The sequence below is a fragment of the Girardinichthys multiradiatus genome, chromosome 23 (genome assembly GCF_021462225.1).
Source record: "Girardinichthys multiradiatus isolate DD_20200921_A chromosome 23, DD_fGirMul_XY1, whole genome shotgun sequence".
Lineage (NCBI taxonomy): Eukaryota > Metazoa > Chordata > Actinopteri > Cyprinodontiformes > Goodeidae > Girardinichthys > Girardinichthys multiradiatus.
The window spans coordinates 45,949,526-45,968,429 of record NC_061815.1 but is presented as its reverse complement, the minus strand read 5'-3'; the positions used below and the strand labels follow the sequence as shown (position 1 = coordinate 45,968,429).

The 18,904-nt window shown below is 37.7% G+C and overlaps 1 protein-coding gene across 18 annotated transcripts in view; it reads left to right on the top strand.

Moving 5' to 3' along the window:
- prom1a (prominin 1a) overlaps positions 1 to 18,904 on the top strand; it is a 103,970-nt gene that overhangs the window by 38,252 nt on the left and 46,814 nt on the right. For 13 of the 18 annotated variants that reach the window (XM_047353594.1, XM_047353587.1, XM_047353578.1 and 10 more), the window contains exons 2-4: positions 4,071 to 4,129; positions 4,791 to 4,817; positions 13,579 to 13,784. In XM_047353594.1, coding sequence (XP_047209550.1) covers positions 4,071 to 4,129; positions 4,791 to 4,817; positions 13,579 to 13,784 — 292 coding nt within the window. The remainder of the gene's footprint in view (positions 1 to 4,070; positions 4,130 to 4,790; positions 4,818 to 13,578; positions 13,785 to 18,904) is intronic. The other 5 variants (XM_047353582.1, XM_047353589.1, XM_047353593.1 and 2 more) reach the window with 1 other exon arrangement.

Sequence of the window (18,904 nt, the reverse complement as noted above, 5' to 3'; positions counted from 1 at the left end):
ATAAGTACTGAGTTTTAAAGTCTAAACTTCAGCTATGTAACCGTAGGCTTTTTGAAGTTGTTTTTGTGTAGTTCTCTGCTTTCACCTGCCGAATGACTAATGCTAAGTAAGTAACTCCTAACCAAACACTTTGTCTGGATTTTCATGTAAAATTAGTTCCCAATTATCCCAAAACTCAATGGAAATTGTTTTCTTATTTACTTAATTAACAAAACATTAATTAATGATAGCTGACCAGCATTGTAGCTCCCACTGTACAAACAAGAAACAAGCAGAAAAGATATATTTTGCAGTGGTGCTTCGACACTTATTTATGAATATAAGATTATAGTGTATTATCCGAAACCCTCACAGGGTGCGCGAGGGTTTATGGGAGTTTAGCCAACCGGTCCACATGAGCTTTGTGGACCTGGAGAAGGCTATCAACCGTGTCCGTTGTGGTTCCCCGTAGAGGACGCTCCAGGAGTATGGAGTCCAGGGCCTTTTATTAGGCACCATCCGGTCTCTGTATAGGCAGAGCAGGAGTATGGTTTGCATTGCCGTCGTTAAGTCGGACCTTTTCCCGGTGCATGCTGGACTCCGCCAGGGCTGCCTTTTGTCACCAGTCCTGTTCATAATTTTCATGGACAGAATTTCTGCCGTACACAAGGGTCAGCAGGGGGGTCCGGTTTGGAGATGAGCGGATTTTATCCCTGCTTTTTGGGGATGATGTGGTTCTGCTAGCTCCCTCCAGCCAAGACCTACAGCATGCACTGGGGTTCAAAACAGAGTGTGGAGTGGCAGGGATGAGAATCAGCTCCTCCAAGTCCGAAGCCATGGTTCTTGAACGGAAAAGGGTGGCTTGCCCTCTCCAGGTGAGAGGGAAGTTTTTGCCTCAAATCGAGGAGTTTAAGTTTCTCGGGGTCTTCTTCACGAGTGAGGGGAGAATGGAGCGAGAGATTGACAGACAGATTGGTGTGGCAGTAATGCTGACGCTGTGCCGGTCTGTTTTGGTGAAGAGAGAACTGAGCTGAAAGGCAAAGCTCTCAATTTACCGGTCGATCTACATTCCTACCCTGGAGGAGGTGCCTGGGGAGAAGGAAAACTGGGTGTCTCTGCTGAGACTGCTGCCACTACAAGCCAGTCCCAGAAAAGTGGAAGATGACAAATATGAGTATATCATCTTAAAAAAAACTGGTGAAATGTTATGGATCCTTTGCTTCTATTTTGACCGCACCTTAGCATTACAGAAAGTTTCAGAAACTGGAGCCTTATTTTTTCCCTTTGTGAGATTTTTCCAGTTTTCAGGCATTAAGGCTTTGTTTGCTATCATACAGACTTTACAGTCTTTGTGGTCTACAAAATGAATGGACACCCTAACCCCAAGCTTAGGTTGGAAAAACAGAAACTTATCTCATTGTTTTCCATGGACAGGCTGGATTAAGTGACACTTCATGCAGAAACACACAATAGTGACTGCTGGCAGCCATTTTGGGGCGGAGGAGCCAACCCAGAACACATGGACAAACTGACCTAGAAACTAGGGTTTTGTTTCTGATCTTTGTGGGAAAATGTATTCAAGAAAGGACACCACATAGCTCAGGGGTTACAGTAAGGACACAAGCAAGCTTCTGTTAAGTGATGCACATACAGTTACACTGGGCAGAACTATAAAAGAAACAAGCACGGAACGGACTGGGTCAAAAATTCTGCCTTGAAAACAGGCAATTAGATACAACTTACTGAGAAGAGAAGGTGTTTTCTTTTGCATCCATAACAACTGGGTGAAAGCCTAAAGCACATTTTTTTTCATATAGAAAAGATTTTCTTTGAGCAGATGCAGAGTTCAGAGGTTTGTTCTTTGATCAATGAAAACAGCTCAGTAACAGCATGTTCTGTACCTTATTTTCAGGAAAAGAAACTTCGCACTGCAGATAAAAAAAAAAAAACTAAAATCAAATGCACTTGATCTGTTGAAAGAGTTCATCTAACATTATCCTTTGTCTTTAACCTTATCTCATGTTTGCACAGCAGCAAAGATCCAAGAGCAAATTTCACTCATTATTGTTAGCAGGTGTCCACAGTCAAAGACCTTATAAATTTGATGAAATGATGCTTGCATGAACCAGAAGAAACAAACTAAGCTCTGCTTGTCTACTACTTCAGATCCATACTGTCTAGTCGAACCCAATTATTGGTGCTGCACATCTGTTTTAGGATAGCTCTGAACTGCATTTGAAAGCTATGTAACATAAAAAGTAAAAAAAGAAAAACAATCTGTGGCTTTAGAAGCTTTCAGGTCAGTAAGAATTACCTTAACTTACAAACACAGATGTAAATCCAACATTTTTAATTTTAGAGCAAATACGTCATGTCATTGTGTCACCCGGCAATCACGTAGAGGGCATAGATTTTCTCTGGTCTGTCTGTGCTTTGTGCATTATTCTTACATACAGATGATGTTGAATATTTCTTTTGGTTTTTGCTCAGTTTTTCTCTCTTTCACTACAACCTTAATTCCATATCTTGATTTTCTCTGCATGCTCTCACAGGGCTCTGATTCAATCCCTTTTTGTTCTTTTTTTTGGTTTGTCTTCTGTCTCATCCAATCTACCACTTATTTTATTCTACACTCAAGAACCATGCAAAGTCCCCAGCTGTAGTACCAACTATATACCTGTTGCATATTTTATAAACCATAATTAACAACTTCCGTCCCCTAACCCTATGGGGTCCCTTCATGTTATTCTCCAATTGTGCTCCTTGGAAATAGGAAATGCACCTTTAAAGCCATATAATATATTATATATCAACAAATATCAATATATTTAACTTCGGGGCATTTCTCACACCTTAAATGCAGGTTTTACCCAAAAATAATTTTTTTTGTTATATTAAAACCACGCATGTGTAAACTAGAATCTTTGGGAGGATATTACCAGAGCCTCTTAGTATCAAAAATATGCAGCCATATTGAGTCTGATAACTTTTTATTTTGTTTTGCATAGAAAAGGTTGATTTCTTTTTTATACCATATGTAAATTGATTCAAATGCAAAAAGGACAGATTTTTCTATTTAGCTTTAAAGTTGTATGAAAAACGAAAACATTATGAAAATCAAAATTGCCTCCCAAAATACACAAGCTGACCAAGTTTTATGCAATTTCTATACACAGCCATAATTATGCAAAACCAAAAGAGGTTTATAAAACTGAACAATATTCTCAAGGGACATATGAGGGTTATGATACCCACACCATAAATATTTATACTGACATAACATAAAATGTTGTAGAACATATATATATATATTTTTACAATGGCTGACTTACAACCGTTAAACAAATGTTTTCTTCTTGTTTTGTTTTTTTAACCAGCCGTTCAGGGATTATTCATCTTATACAGAAATATTAGACACCTGGTTTTTACTTATGTATGTTTTTTGCTTCTTATTTACTGCATGCATGTTTAGAGAATGTAAACTTGATTTCACATGAAAAACTTTTGAATTATCAACCAGCTTGTACAAACATCTTGATTTCTTATCTGTGGGCAAAGGGATGCAATACCACTAATATTTTTTTTAACAATTTGTCATTTTTTTCTGCTGAGATATGAAAACTGGAGTTGGGGTGGACCAACATTTTTCTTTGTTGATGCACATCGGTCGAGTTGTCTTTATTTTTATTTTGTGTTTACAGTAAAAACAATTAAATTTAAGCAAAGCAGAGCTAGAAAAAATGGTTAAAATAAAAAAACCTTTATTAAAGGGGCCATTTGGACATCAGAGATGAAGGAGAAGATGTCCAAGTTTTAGTACAGCATCTCATTGCAGGTACACGGTCTTGAAGTCTAACAAAATGTAGACATGTAACAACGTGTCTAGGACGTAATTATTAAAGAAACTCACAACACATCATAGAAAATAACAAGAAACGTATGAAAGCACACCTGTTTAAACTAAATGAAATAAAGAATGTATGAAAGTATTTTTAGTGACATTTTAGGACAATAAGATGATCGAGGAATTTATCATTCCTGGTGTTTTCTCAAAAATAAAATAATTTTTCTTTTTCTCTGTGCCACTGCAGATCTTATTGTCAAACTGGCAAAGGACAAGTTTGGAGCCATTCAAACAGAATATCAAAAGGTGAGTGAGTGAGTGAGTGGGTTATTAGTTACATATCTTATCCAAACTGTAAATAAATGTAAAGTGTATAAGGATCAGTACAATATTTAAGCATGACAGCTATGAGGATTGCTCTCACATGATTTACTCTTGATCAGTGATAGTAATATACTCCCACACAAGCCTTTTATCAGCTCAGCCAACACGTTTTACTGGTAAACAGAAGTGAATACACCTATTGACTGTGGCACAGTGAAAAGAGTAGTTGTCTTGCAATCCGAGGGTTGTGTGTTTGATTCCAGCCTCCTCCTGCCACATGTTGATGTGGCATCAGTGTATAAATGTGAATGTGGCTCTAGTGTGCTTTGAGTGATCAGTATTACTGGAAAGGTGCTATATTAGTTCAGTCCATCTGCTAGGGAGCAACCTTTCCATAAATATTAATTACATTAATTTACATTCCAATTCTGAATGAATTAAATTTAAATGAATTTTAAAAACAACATTTTTCACTATGTGTGTTTTGTTACAATATGCAACCATGTTTTTGCATGCCTGATGTGACATTTTCTTTCTATTGGTCTTTTTCATCACGTTTATGTTTTGTGGCTTTGCTCTTTCTTTGATGCTGCATTGTCTGTGTCTTCTGCATGTCCTCTTCATCTCATCTGGCTTCCCTCAGCCAGAGAATATAGTGCTGACCCTGCAGGTAAAGTCTGCTTTTTCTCCAACCCATCTTCAGTCTAATCATGCCTCTGTTAGTCACTAGGGTGGTACAATTACACCAGAGATTGTCATTTTCTTGTTCTAAACAGCATAATAATTCTAAACTATTATTTGAAAAATGACAGAATCATCAGTGATTAGTTGTGCAGCCCTGTGACTTTCACATAGCCATCCCATATTCCTCAAACCCCATTCCTCAGTTTGTCATTCCCCTCTCCTTTGAAAGCATGTCTCAGAAAGAGAAATGCTTTTTTAGGTCACAAAAAGAACAACAATGTGTACTGGATAACCTAAACAGGTTGATTTGGATTTTTGTTTAGTTTTTTTTTTTCTCCTAATTGTTGGTTTCAGAGCTTCAGGTTTGCATCAGTTGCATGTTTAAAATTCTGAAATGTTTTTTTTTTTTTTTCTGAAGCAGCACCTATTGGTTACAGCATTGTTGGTATTTTTTCATCAGACCATGTTACACAATCCAGTTTATTCCCACAACTGTCAGACTGTTACCTGGTCAGATTTTCCTCCAAACCACAGACATAACATTTTTTGCACCTATTAGTGTTAGCAATAACCCTTTTAACAATGCACAGTTTCTACAGCACTGACATACACTAAGTATCAGGTATGTGCTCAGTTGTGCTTGTTGTATGTTTGTAAATATTTGTTGTCCTCTCCCCATTTTCCCTTTTAAGTGTTTAAGCACTTTCAGGCTAACATTGTAAATAAGATATTGTTCTTGTCAATGTTAGCAATGTTATGCCAGGTGAAATAAAGTTTAATAATAATAATAATTAATGTTAAAAACTGTGATCATCTTTATTTTAACATGTGCAAATAGAGCACATTTACAGTGCCAACCACACCTGGTAAAGATGTGGAAAAGGCCTTATAAGAAATTCATATTTTATTGGATTTAAAAAAATAAACTTAAGCTTTTTTAATAAATAAACAAGGATTTGTTAATGTCTACACAAATACAAATTTTGCTTGTGTGAGCTTGAGAATTATAACAGTATTACAGAAGATTTTGGATCTGGATTTACTTTAAATTGGTAAATTAACTCATAATTGCAGGCATCAAATTCAGAAATATATAATTACAACTAGAGCTGCACAATGAATAGAATAGAATAGAATAGAATAGAGGTATCCTTTATTATTCCTCAGTGTTGAAATGCAGGTGTACCAGGAGCAAATGGTAAACAAATATATAAAAATACAATTTAATAAGTAAGAGACTCTACAGAAATGAAAAAAATGAAACATAAGAAAAAAAAAAACTGTACAGGTGTTAGAAAAAGCATATTCAGACTGAATGGAACAACTGTGCAAATAACAACAGAGATGTAAATAATCATTTAACTTGTTTGGAGCCGTGATGGTTTTAAAGCCCCCTGCACTCCAAAAGATCCTATTCTCCTTGGTAGGTAGACTCTGCTCTGACCCTTCCTCTAAAGAGCAACACTGTTGTGATTCCAGTCCAGTTTAGTGTTCAGGTAAACACTCAGGTGCTTATAACAGTCCACTATCTCAATGTCAGTTCTGTGGATATTCACCGGTGTTGGTGTGGTGGGTCTGCGCTTCAAATCCACCAGCTTTTGGTTTTCCCCCATTGACCAGGAGCTGGTTCCGCTAACACCTGTCCACAAAGTCATGAGTCCACTCTCTGTACTGAGTTGTGAATATATTATAATAGTTATATTGTTGTGTGCAATATTTATATCTGTTTGGAGTTGAATAATTGCTGTTTAATATATTCTAAATGTTATGGACTTGCATTTTACATACCACTGAATATTTAGCCAGTTGGCCGGTTGAGTCTCTCGGTAGCAAATGGTCAGTGTCAGGGACCGAGCTGGTTAAGCATGAGGACACAGTAGTAATTTTCCAAAAAAGTGGGTTTTATTTCCCCAAAGTAACAAAACTGAAACGATTTATACAGAGCCCTGAAAAGAGGTCAAATGAAGAGACTAAACTCAAGTCATAACATAATATGACCTCAAACTAACTATTCAAACATAATGAACTGACCTGACACACAACAAACAAAGGGGGCTTAAATACTGGCTGATCAGACCAGACTGACCCACATGGCAGGAGAAAAAGGGAACATCTACTTATTAATTTAGTAAAAAGGGACTGAACACACAGTTAGGGCAAGAATCCACTTAAAAGCTAATAACTAAAAATAAAATTAACCAAATAAGAAAATCAAAAAGGAAAGACCTTATGCCAGAAAAAGTGACTCCATGGTCTTCCCCCATGGTGGAGATCTGCATGGTGTCACCCAATCAACACTTTCTGCATCAGTGTGCCAGTCAGATTCCATCTTTTTTTGTCCTCCATAGTTTCAGCTCTTAGCCCCAAAAACCCTCCCCACAGCACTGGCAAAGCAGGAAAACACCACAAATATTAAAAGATGTTTGACAGAATGAAATGTATAAGTTAGTTAAATGTGTGCGCTACAGTTAGAACTAATGTATTTTAGTGTTGCCAAACAAATGGAAATACACAACAAACCTATATCTACAAAGAAACTCAAAGTGAAAAGGTGTTGCTGCACGTGGTTGCCGACTGTTTGGCTGCAGGTGTGGCCATCACACTGACACCAGACATGAACAGCATTTCTAAAAATGCTAAAGGTCAGAGAGTGATGGAAGCACAAGAAAGATAGGAATAAAGAAAATAGGCATATATCGCATCTGATATCGTCATTGCTATATTTACCCTTGTTATCACCATTGAAAGATAATACTGTGCAACCTTACTTCCCCCACGCGTTCTCCCCAAAATTCATCCCTGTTCACAGAAGTAAGGCTACATTTGTTTGATAGTTATAATTTTACATTAGAACAGTTTTCCTTGTATTATATGCTTCATAGTTCCACAGGATAAGACACCAACAAAAACGTTTTCTATTCTTGTCATTCTTGGCTGCTCGTATTTAAAGATTATTGGTGGGTTTAGCCATGGAAATTGTCACAAGGAAGCTGAATGCTGAGGAAGGTTCATTTTGTTTAATGTTTCATGTTTCAGTTCAAGTGTACACAGTACCATCACTGCTAAGCAGGTCTGAGTAGCCTGCAGGGAAATGGAAATATTGTTATCGCTTTCTTCATAAAATGTGCAATATTGTACAAAGCTTTCTACTGGGTTCTGAATGATCATTGTCTGTAACCGAGATGAACTGAACTCATTCATATCCAGTTCCTTTACATTTTTTCTCCATAGGTGTAGCTTAGATTATTATGAAAATAATTTTATTTCCAAAGCAGACTTTGGTGCACAGGATGAGTTGGACTAAACCAACTCCAGAGTAAACAAGAAAGTACCAAGAAGGTACCAAGAAGACGTTTTTATCTTTGGTTTATTAGTTAAAAAAGTAAAATAAGGACTATCAAGGACTTTTTTTTATCGTTTTTTGGGGTGGGGACAAAATTATTTATTTGCTTCCCAACGTTTAAAAATGGAGCAACACTAACTGTAATTGGTCCATTGATCAGGTGCCTGTGCTTATAACAACAAACTGAGAAGGAAAAAAAGATGCTGAAGTAAAAGGCTTCTCCTTTGGTGGACTCACAACATGGTGTATCTCAAGTAATGGCTTAAGCTATTAGGCTTAGAGTCACATTATGTAGGTTGTTTGCATTTCTAATGCCTGCTGCTGACACTACATTTAATCAAACTTACATCATCTTAAGCAGTCAGACATGCTGCCACCCCATCATCCACATTGTTCTTTTTAGAAGGGCGCCTTTTTATTTTGGGCACTTGCCAAGACAAAACTGTAGTCCAAAAATAGTCAAAGATGCAGGCACTCTAAGAGATGGAACATAAATACATGGTTGACCTTTTGTTGTGAAGATTCACACCATAATGACCAGTTCCCAGAAGCATAATGGCAATGTGGGCATTTAAATTTCTACAATACCCCAGACAGCAGGCTGACATCGGGGCTTTTAAATGACTCACATACATTTAAACTCACATACGCCTCATATCTTTTTCTCCTCTTCTGACCTCCAGCATTAGTACTGTCCGATTTCCTTTTTGCAAGACTTGATTCTTTAATCCTCCGCATTTTTGTAGCTTCAGATAAAAACAGATGATTGGACTTTTACTATCAGCATCTTTTTAAATACAGGCATCTTAAAATCTCCCACTTTTAAAGTAAATCATTGTAAAAATCTGAGATGTCCTCTTTAACACAGATATTTTCTGGAGAACAAAAGAATATTCCTGAGCCAAGTTCAGAAGCTACTTATTTTTGTTGTCCAACATTTATGCTGATGAAGCTTAAAGATTAGTGCAGATCAGAGGAAAACCTGTTTGGCTATTCAGGACCATTGGGAGCAAAACCGTCTGTTCTTTTCATACTGTGCAGCCACAAAACATCATGCTAAAAGTTACATCCGCTGAGAGGGATTACCAACAGCCTTTTCAGTTTTGCCAAATTCCAAATCCTTTGATGAATGCAGGTTTTTTTAGGAGCAGACTCCTGTGGAAATGCTGAAGCACATGACAAAAAGAGGTAGAAGATCTACACAGAACATTTCAGCCCCAGTAGTTTAGTCAACGTGAATATTTATGATATTCAGTTGAATTCCAGGATTACTGAGGCTTTGTATGGAGAGATGTGTCTGTTTCCAAGGTGACCACATAGAGATAGGACAGAATCCTACACATACAAGGTAAAATACAACAACATTGTTGTTGTATTTGTGTGTAATGAGATTAAAACTGTACCATGTACAGTACAGACCAAAGGTTTGGACACACCTTCTCATTCAAAGAGCTTTCTTTATTTTCATGACTATGAATATTGTAGCTTCACACTGAAGGCATCAAAACTATGAATTAACACATGTGGAATAATATACTGAACAAAAAAGTGTGAAACAACTGAAAATATGTCTTATATTCTAGGTTCTTCAAAGTAGCCACCTTTTGCTTTGATTACTGCTCCGCACACTCTTGGCATTCTGTTGATGAGCTTCAAGAGCTTCACCTGAAATGGTTTTCCAACAGTCTTGAAGGAGTTCCCAGAGATGCTTAGCATTTGTTGGCCCTTTTGCCTTCACTCTGCGGTCCAGCTCACCCCAAACCATCTGGATTGGGTTCAGGTCCGGTGACTGTGGAGACCAGGTCATCTGGGGCAGCACCCCATTACTCTCCTTCTTGGTCAAATAGCCCTTACACAGCCTGGAGGTCTGTTTGGGGTCATTGTCCTGTTGAAAAATAAATGATGGTCCAACTAAACGCAAACCGGATGGAATAGCATGCTGCTGCAAGATGCTGTGGTAGCCATGCTGGTTCAGTATGCCTTCAATTTTGAATAAATCCCCAACAGTGTCACCAGCAAAGCACCCCCACACCATCACACCTCCTCCTCCATGCTTCACGGTGGGAACCAGGCATGTAGAGTCCATCCGTTCACCTCTTCTGCGCTGCACAAAGACACGGTGGTTGGAACCAAAGATCTCAAACTTGGACCCATCAGACCAAAGCACAGATTTCCACTGGTCTAATGTCCATTCCTTGTGTTCTTTAGCCTAAACAAGTCTCTTCTGCTTGTTGCCTGTCCTCAGCAGTGGTTTCCTAGCAGCTATTTTACCATGAAGGCCTGATTCACACAGTCTCCTCTTAACAGTTGTTCTAGAGATGTTTCTGCTGCTAGAACTCTGTGTGGCATTGACCTGTTCTCTAATCTGAGCTGCTGTTAACCTGTGATTTCTGAGGCTGGTGACTCGGATGAACTTATCGTCCGCAGCAGAGGTGACTCTTGGTCTTCCTTTCCTGGGGCGGTCCTCATGTGAGCCAGTTTCTTTGTAGCGCTTGATGGTTTTTGCGACGGCACTTGAGGACACTTTCAAAGTTTTCCCAATTGTTCGGACTGACTGACCTTCATTTCTTAAAGTAATGATGGCCACTCGTTTTACTTTACTTAGCTGCTTTTTTCTTGCCAAAATACAAATTCTAACAGTCTATTAAGTAGGACTATCAGCTGTGTACTGTATCCACCTCCTGCACAACACAACTGATGGTCCCAACCCCATTTATAAGGCTTGAAATCCCACTTATTAAACCTGACAGGTCACACCTGTGAAGTGAAAACCATTTCAGGTGACTACCTCTTGAAGCTCATCAACAGAATGCCAAGAGTGTGTGGAGCAGTAATCAAAGCAAAAGGTGGCTACTTTGAAGAACCTAGAATATAAGACATATTTTCAGTTGTTTCACACGTTTTTGTTCAGTATATAATTCCACATGTCTTAATTCATAGTTTTGATGCCTTCAGTGTGAAGCTACAATATTCATAGTCATGAAAATAAAGAAAACTCTTTGAATGAGAAGGTGTGTCTAAACTTCTGATCTGTACTGTATAAGCTGTTGTCTGGTGTCATAATGTTTCCCCGTATTTAAGTTGTCTGTCATTCATGTGTTTTAAACACATTTTAAAGCCAGAGGTTTTTTTTTTTTGGCAGTATGTCCCATAGATACGAAGATTTTTTTTTATACTTAATGCTGTCAGTCAGTTGAAAATTGTCAATGTTATGCTTGTGACCAGAAAAGGGATCATCACAAAAGCAACTAAATATGTTCCTTCCAACAAATAATGTCGCAGTTAACTAAACAATTTTTCCATTTTTTTCTGTTTTCAAAACTTAGTCTTGTTAAGCTTATTATTCAATTTCTCCTGGTTTGTTTTGTTGTTTTTATTGCATCCTATTTATCTTATGTGAAGCACTTTGTATTGCCCTTGTCTAGGAAATAAACACCAACTTAACTTAGCTGCTGTATATTCTATATTTTTGTTATCAAGGTTAGCATAGCATGAGAATCCAGCACCAGCACAAGCCTTATTAGCCTTGTCCTGGTTGGCCTTAGTGATATTAGGCGACTGTGGCTCAGTAGGAAGAGTAGTTGTCTTGCAATCAGAAGGTTGTGGGTTTGATTCCAGCTTCCTCCTGCCATATGCTGATGTGCCCTTGGGCAAGGCACTTAACCTCAAGTTGCCTACCGATCTGCGTAACGGTGTATGAATGTGTGAGTGTTAGTGAGTGCAATTGGGTGAATGTGGCTCTAGTGTAAAGTGCTTTGAGGGGTCTGTATGACTGGAAAAGCGCTATATAAGTTCAGTCCATTTACCATTTAAAAATACTTTGTAATAGAAAGACTCTCAGTAAGAAACTATACAAATGAAGATAAAGATACTGAATTCTTTGGAATTAAATTTCACTTACATCATAGAAACATTCCTGTTCTGTGGTGGTAACACAGGTGATAAACCTTAGCAACTTCTCTAAAGTCTCCTGCTGATACTGTCTAATGTCTTCAGGTGCATAGAATTTTGATGATTTTTATTGATCCATTTGGCTTTTAATATTTGAGTTTCTATATCAGCCTCAAAACTTCAGCTTTAAAGTTTTGAACAAACATGACATTCATAAAAAAGACAGAAACTAGCAAATAATAATTACAGGTTTTTAGTGGTTCTCTGCAGCTTAAAGCAATATTATTAATCAATTAAACCTTTCAGTGGCACAGCTCATTTAGTGAACTGTTGAAACTCACTGAAACAGGTAATCATCTCAGTTTTGGGTCCATTTGTGTTGTTTCAAAAAACAAATCTGTTTTATAATTCAAGTTCAGTCTAAAGAGCTTCTTCAAAATGTGTTTTTCTACTTTTTAATCAATTTCTATTGAAACAACTAAAAAACAGCACTGCAGGGTAACTCAGATAGGTCAGATTCATTTGACTGTTTCCTCCATCATCACTCATACTGCATGCTGCTATTATTCAGAACCCTATTGTCTGAAATATATGCAAAACCCCAGAGGGCTTTCTAATAGAGATGCACTGACCAGGCTTTTCCTAGCTAATGTTAAGTTCCAGTTTTCTTTAATGTATGAGCTGCCAGTTGTGTTTATTTTAAGGACTACAGAAGGATTATAAGAAATAAAAGAGGAAAAAATGTGCTTCAGGTTCATTTACAGTTGTTTTGAATCCACCAGAATATGAAGCAATTATTTGTGTTGGATATGTAGCCCTAATCTTTATCAGATCTTTGTTAAACTACAAAAAAACAAACAACCATGTACGTGTTGTTAGTTGGTGATTGGGATTCTTAACTTTGATGCATTTAAGGTATAAGAAAAAAAATCGGATATTTCTGTATTTGTCCTGTCGTTTACCAATCAAAACCAGTAAGTGGGAAAATTATCCAATTATAATCTCTGGCTCATTGATCTATACTTCTTTAATTTTAGCCATATTTCAGATTTCTTTATTACACTTTTAATCTTTACCTGGTACACCTGAATTTCCCCACTGTGGCACAATAAAAGAAATTTCTATTCTATTCTTTATCAAAGAATGTAAGAATGATAATCTCATGGAAACATTTGTTTGTTTAAATTATGTAATTAAAATCCTTAATCAGATTAGCTAGGACTATTTAAGTGTTATGCATTGTGTTTATTGTTTATGTACATATCTATAGGACAGCAGTAGATTTTACAGCTCTGGGACATAATAGATATTTTTAGAGTTGTTGCTCACTTTATCCTTGGCCTCCTTGTGTGTCCTTTCTTCTCATCCTTGTTGCCTTCATTAATCTCTCCTTTCTTCTTTTCCTCACCTCCAAACTCTCCCAACCCAAAACATCTGATTTTAATCCCCCTTCACCTTACATTTCTAATGATTCTCATCATTTTTCCTCTCATTCTTCCTCCGCTGACCCCAGGCCATCTACTATGAGATAGGCTTCCTCATATGTGCAGCAGTGGGCCTGCTGTTTGCCATTCTCGTGCCAATTGTGGGGCTCTTGTTCTGCATGTGCCGCTGCTGCGACAACTGTGGTGGTGAGATGCACCAACGCCAGAGGAAGAACGCGGACTGCCGGCGTGGGCTGCTGGGAACATTGCTGTTCTCCACCTCGTTGGTCATCACGTGAGTATGACTGATGCAGAAATGACAGAAAAATGCTCACAAGAACGCATGTTCTTTTTAAAGGAATATTTGAATGCATGCATACATCATTGCAAGCAAACCACCTTCTCTTCAGCAGCGTTGTACTCATAATTATGTTTATCCACACTCCTCCTCTGGTCAAACACTCAGTCATCAGCCTTCACCATCCCCCCATGTTGTTTGGCTATATTTAGTAAAGTCTTACTGTAGATTCTGTGTGGCAGCACCCTTCATACTTGTGTTCAGTCTAAGCTCTGGTCTCAGTATCCTGCAGGAGATTCTTTCTGAGAGCATTGCAAATCCTCTATCATGTCAATACACATTTATAATCCCAATAGATCCCAGATAAATCCAGAGTATACCTTATAATTTGAAACTTATTTATGTGTCTTACAATTTCATCTTTTCTTTTCTGTTGAGATGTTTAATTCCAGCAGTAGATCCTTCATCTTATTACAGCCAACACTCTGACATTTCTGCATAAAGGTGATAACTTTCTTTGAAGAGACTGCAATGGTTGTAACAAATAAGAATTTATTTCTATGATCTATCACTAGTATGAGCTTTTGTAGGCTGCTGTAATCCAGCATGTCTCAACTTCAGATGTTTGGGGTAGGTTTTAATTAGAAGATAAACAACCAAAGTAGAAATCATTGTCTAACACGGTTTTCTGTCTTTGTTCATTCACTTCCTACTGAGAGTTACTCTCTAGTTGAATTCGTTGCTCAAAATAAAGCAAAGGTTTCCTGCAGCCTTGAGTTCGAATTTAGCTTGGTCAAAAACGTATTTCCATGTTCTCTTTTGAGATTTTATTGAATCCTTGAATCCTGAATCCTCAGATTATTGTCATGCTAGAACAAAAGAGAATGGTTGTGCAGGAGTGCATCAATTTATTTTCACTTAATAACTAAAGAACGGTTGTTTCATTTCCATTGCGGTGTGCTGACTGTGTACTCACTTGCTATTTCTGTCGGCGACCCTCCCCAATCTCCTTGTGCCCCCATCTTCCCACCCTCAATGTAACAGTTCTCTGTGGGCCTAACCCAAGATACACAGCAACACAAACTGATAATTTCACAAAGTTAATTTATTCTGACTCTATGTATTAAACTCAGCATGGAAAGCATCTGTTGGAACGTTCTGCGATCAAAAGGCTTCCGAATATTAAAAATAGCAACAACAAAAAAAGAAAAGATTTTTAACACAATTTAGACAAGTTCTTTGAATAGAAACATATTTGTGCACATATCAGACCGCCTTTACTAGAAAAAAAGAATCAGATCTCAGACCTGTTTTTGTAAAACCAGCAACATGTTCATAGATATTCACAAACTTGGATGTTTTTATCCTAAATGCTTGCATAATGCCCCATTTAAATATGGGCCATCTGTATCAACATAGAGTGACCCTGCTTGCTTGGAGACCAATCTTTAGAGCGGATCTGACTTTACATCTACTTTCAGAATTAGGAGACGCAAACCCAGGTTTGCCAACACTTGCAAATAGCTGTGTGCATCTGCTCCTTGTTTTTTTTTTTTTTTTGCTTGCTTTGCTTTGCAGTCTCAGTACGAGCTTGAAATGTATCTTTAATCTAAAGGCTCTGAGAGAACTCTATTTGATGCTTGTGCTCAGTGAAAGAATCCAGGAGTGTACCTAATTTGATGTTCTTTGACTTTCTGTCTTCATGTTATAAGAAATTCCACAGCAATAACCCAGCAGCCCAGACAGAGGAGTCTGCAAGCTACTTCTCCGCTCTTATTAAATCTCCCAAGCTACAAGGCAGAGATGCAGCAGAAGCTCTAATGAAGCAATTACAAGCTGAGAGAGAGGCATGAAGCCCATGCTCTGACTGCCTTTTACTGTCACAAGAAAGCTGACAGCCAGGCTCACAGGAGTAGCAGTGGTGACATTTATTTCCCAAGAAGTGTTAAAATCAGATTAAGGGGAAGAAAGCAGACAGGTAAGGCTGGTAACATAAAAGACAAAAATTGTTGGTACAGAACAAAATTGACTTTATATATAATTATATGAGGCAAAAGATCCGTAAAAAGGAAATTCAATATTGCCTCTAGGAATTTTTTATTAATAAAGTCACTAACAAGAAAAAAAAGCCACTGAAGTTACATTCAGAATGCACTGTAATCAGCACTGTTGTTTCACATGTGGAAGGCTGCTGCTTCATCCAATCTGTTTAGAGTTATGTTCTTTGTGCTGCACGGTCAAATAGTGATTACCACTGATGCTTTGGGGCCTGAGTTCAAATGCTGTCTGATGTCTTATTGTATGGAGTTTATATGTTCTTTCTGTGCATGTGTGTGTGTTTTACCGAGTACTCTGGCTTCCTCCCACAGTCCATAAAACTTGACTGGGTAATTAGTTACTCTAAATGCGTTCTTGGTATGAGTGTGTGCATAGTTGTCTCTCTTATGTGTCTCTGTGTTGCCCTGTGATAGAGTGGTGACCTGTCCAGGGTGAACCCCGCCTCTCACCCATTTGAAATAGCATCAGTCCCTCCTCTGTATTTGTTTTGAAGGCAAAGGTGTTTGATAATCTATAGGTCAAAAACCTTTTTCTGGTTTGTAATTATACCTCTTTTGAGTAGTGATCCAGGTTGTGGGAATATTATATCACCTTGTTCAGTTGGCAGGTCCATCCCAATTTCCACTTCATCAAAACCAATTCACAGTTCAGTTCACAAAGATTCAAAATAAATTGTCTGTAGATCACCATATGAAATGCTAAACTAAATTTGGTGTCTTGAAATAAACCAAGTTTTTATGTCTATCTGTTGAAAATTTGTCATTTGACTTTATCTTTCTTATTATGTTGTTAATTGTACTGTATCATAAGGACAGAATTTAAGGTCCCTCTCATTTACATAGCTTTGTGTTTTCCTGTGAAAATACACACAAAACTGAAAGTCTGAACTTAACCCTAAAAAGTGTCCCCACATGTTTTTGTCTGTAATCAGGATTTACTTCAAAGCCCTGGCAGGCTGATAGCTTCAATTCACAACACGTCGTCTCAAGACACTTTGCGAAAACAAAGACGCAATTTAAGCCAATCATACAGACAGATTCCAAGTCAAGTGCATACATTCCAAATTGATCCTAGTTATCAAATTATGCAGTCAAGTTCAGTTTATTATTCAAATCTATATAAGGAAACCCAGCAGATTGCAACAAGTCACTGACTTGCAGCATTCACTCCTCCTGAAAGAGCATGTAGCGACAGTGGACAGTTGCTTGCATTGTGTTGTTGACTTTGCAGCAATCCCTCATACTGAGCATACATGTAGCGAAAGTGGAAAGTAAATCTCCCCTTTAACAGGACGAAACCTCCAGCAGAGCCAGAACCTAACTAAGTGTAAGCGGCCATCTGCCACAACCTACTGGGGGTTTGAAAACATACACACACTCTCAAGTGCTCTTCTTGGGTCTATATTTGAATGCTTAGAAATGGACTCACTTGGTGGCAGAAATACACTGCTTTGGGTGCATTCAGAACCTGGAATACAGCCACAGCTCAGCTGTTAGTTTGATGGTTATGCGAAAAATGAAGGAAAGGAAAGGAAAGCCTTTAAAAAAAAAACTGGTCCCAGCAGAAGTATTGCTACACAGCATGATAATTTTATTTTAAAGGGGATAATGGCAACTCCAAGAAGAAACAAACCTGTAACTGGAACAGGCTCTCAATAAGTTTTGAATATAAACAGGGAATGAGTCAGTAATGTTCACCATGTTGAAAAATGCTGGAGGTATTTAGATGTTGATTTACACAGATGAATGTCATACAGTAAATGCATACTCTCCTGCTTTTACTACAACACTTCTGTTTAAGGAACACAGTAAAATCTACCAAGGGCGCAGCTGGTGTGAGGCTCAATTGTTTTTATTCATATTTGTCTTTAAATGTTATGTGTTACAAGCAAAGAATTGGTTTTGGGTATTTAGTAATTGGCATTTGTTTTGGCTTGTAAACACATCCAGCACCACAACAGAGCAAAAATATGTGCGGGCAACAGCAGAAACATCCTTCGCTTGTCATCATCCGTCACATTCAACAACTAATTAAACTCAGATCTGCAGCAAGTAGAACCAATTAATACGACAATAATAAATGTGCATTATTAGCTTCATTAGATATTGGGTGTTGTGGATTTAAACATATTTGAAGTCTAGACACCCCTTTCCCTAATGTTATAAGATTTACAAGCTGACATTGTAACCTTTAAGTGACAAATGATTATTTTTAATGCTTTTCCTGATATTTATTAATATAGATCACTGTCAGTCCATTCATCTTGTGCAGATGCTCTTAACATATCACATCTGTGCTCTCATGCATGGGCATTATACTGATATAACATGTTGCATTTTGTCTGCCAGCTACACTAATGCCACACCATGCATTATTAAAAGAACAGAAGGAGCTATTTAAGTCTCTCCTAATCTGATTCAACATGACCCGTGCGTCCATGGATTTGTAAGAAAATGAAGATCCCTCCTTTTGTTCCAGTCAAGTGAAGAAGCCTGGCTCATGCTACTACCCAGCATACACTTCAACAATCTATTTTAGCTACTGGGTGTCAGACAGTATTTATAAAAAAGGTCCAACAATTACTGGCTTAGTAATTCATGCTCATTATAACAATCATATGGGTTCTAATTAAAATACTGCAGATACTTTGAACAGAGTATCAACTGAAAATCCCAGGCAGACAAATGCATTGAAGATAATTGTGTAAGGGTAGAGATGATATGGCACACTGTTCCTTAGGAGACATATGAAGGGAAAGCTGCAGTGTTCTGTTGTGTGGTTTACAGGTTAGAGGTGCCCTGTCTCTGCAATGCTAGGATGGGATCCTCTACAGCCCAGAAACAGGACTTCTAATGTAGTAACCTGTTTTTTTCCCTTTGTGTCACTGTTTTTCAACACTTAGCTGGCTCTGAAGAAAAAAAATAAAAATGAAGATGGTTGTATGAATAATGGATGAATGAATGAAATCTTTATTTCAAACATAAAATCTATAAATATTAATAGAAGAAAAATTAATGCTGGATGATTTCAGATGTTTTTTCAGACAGAGCAACTTAAAT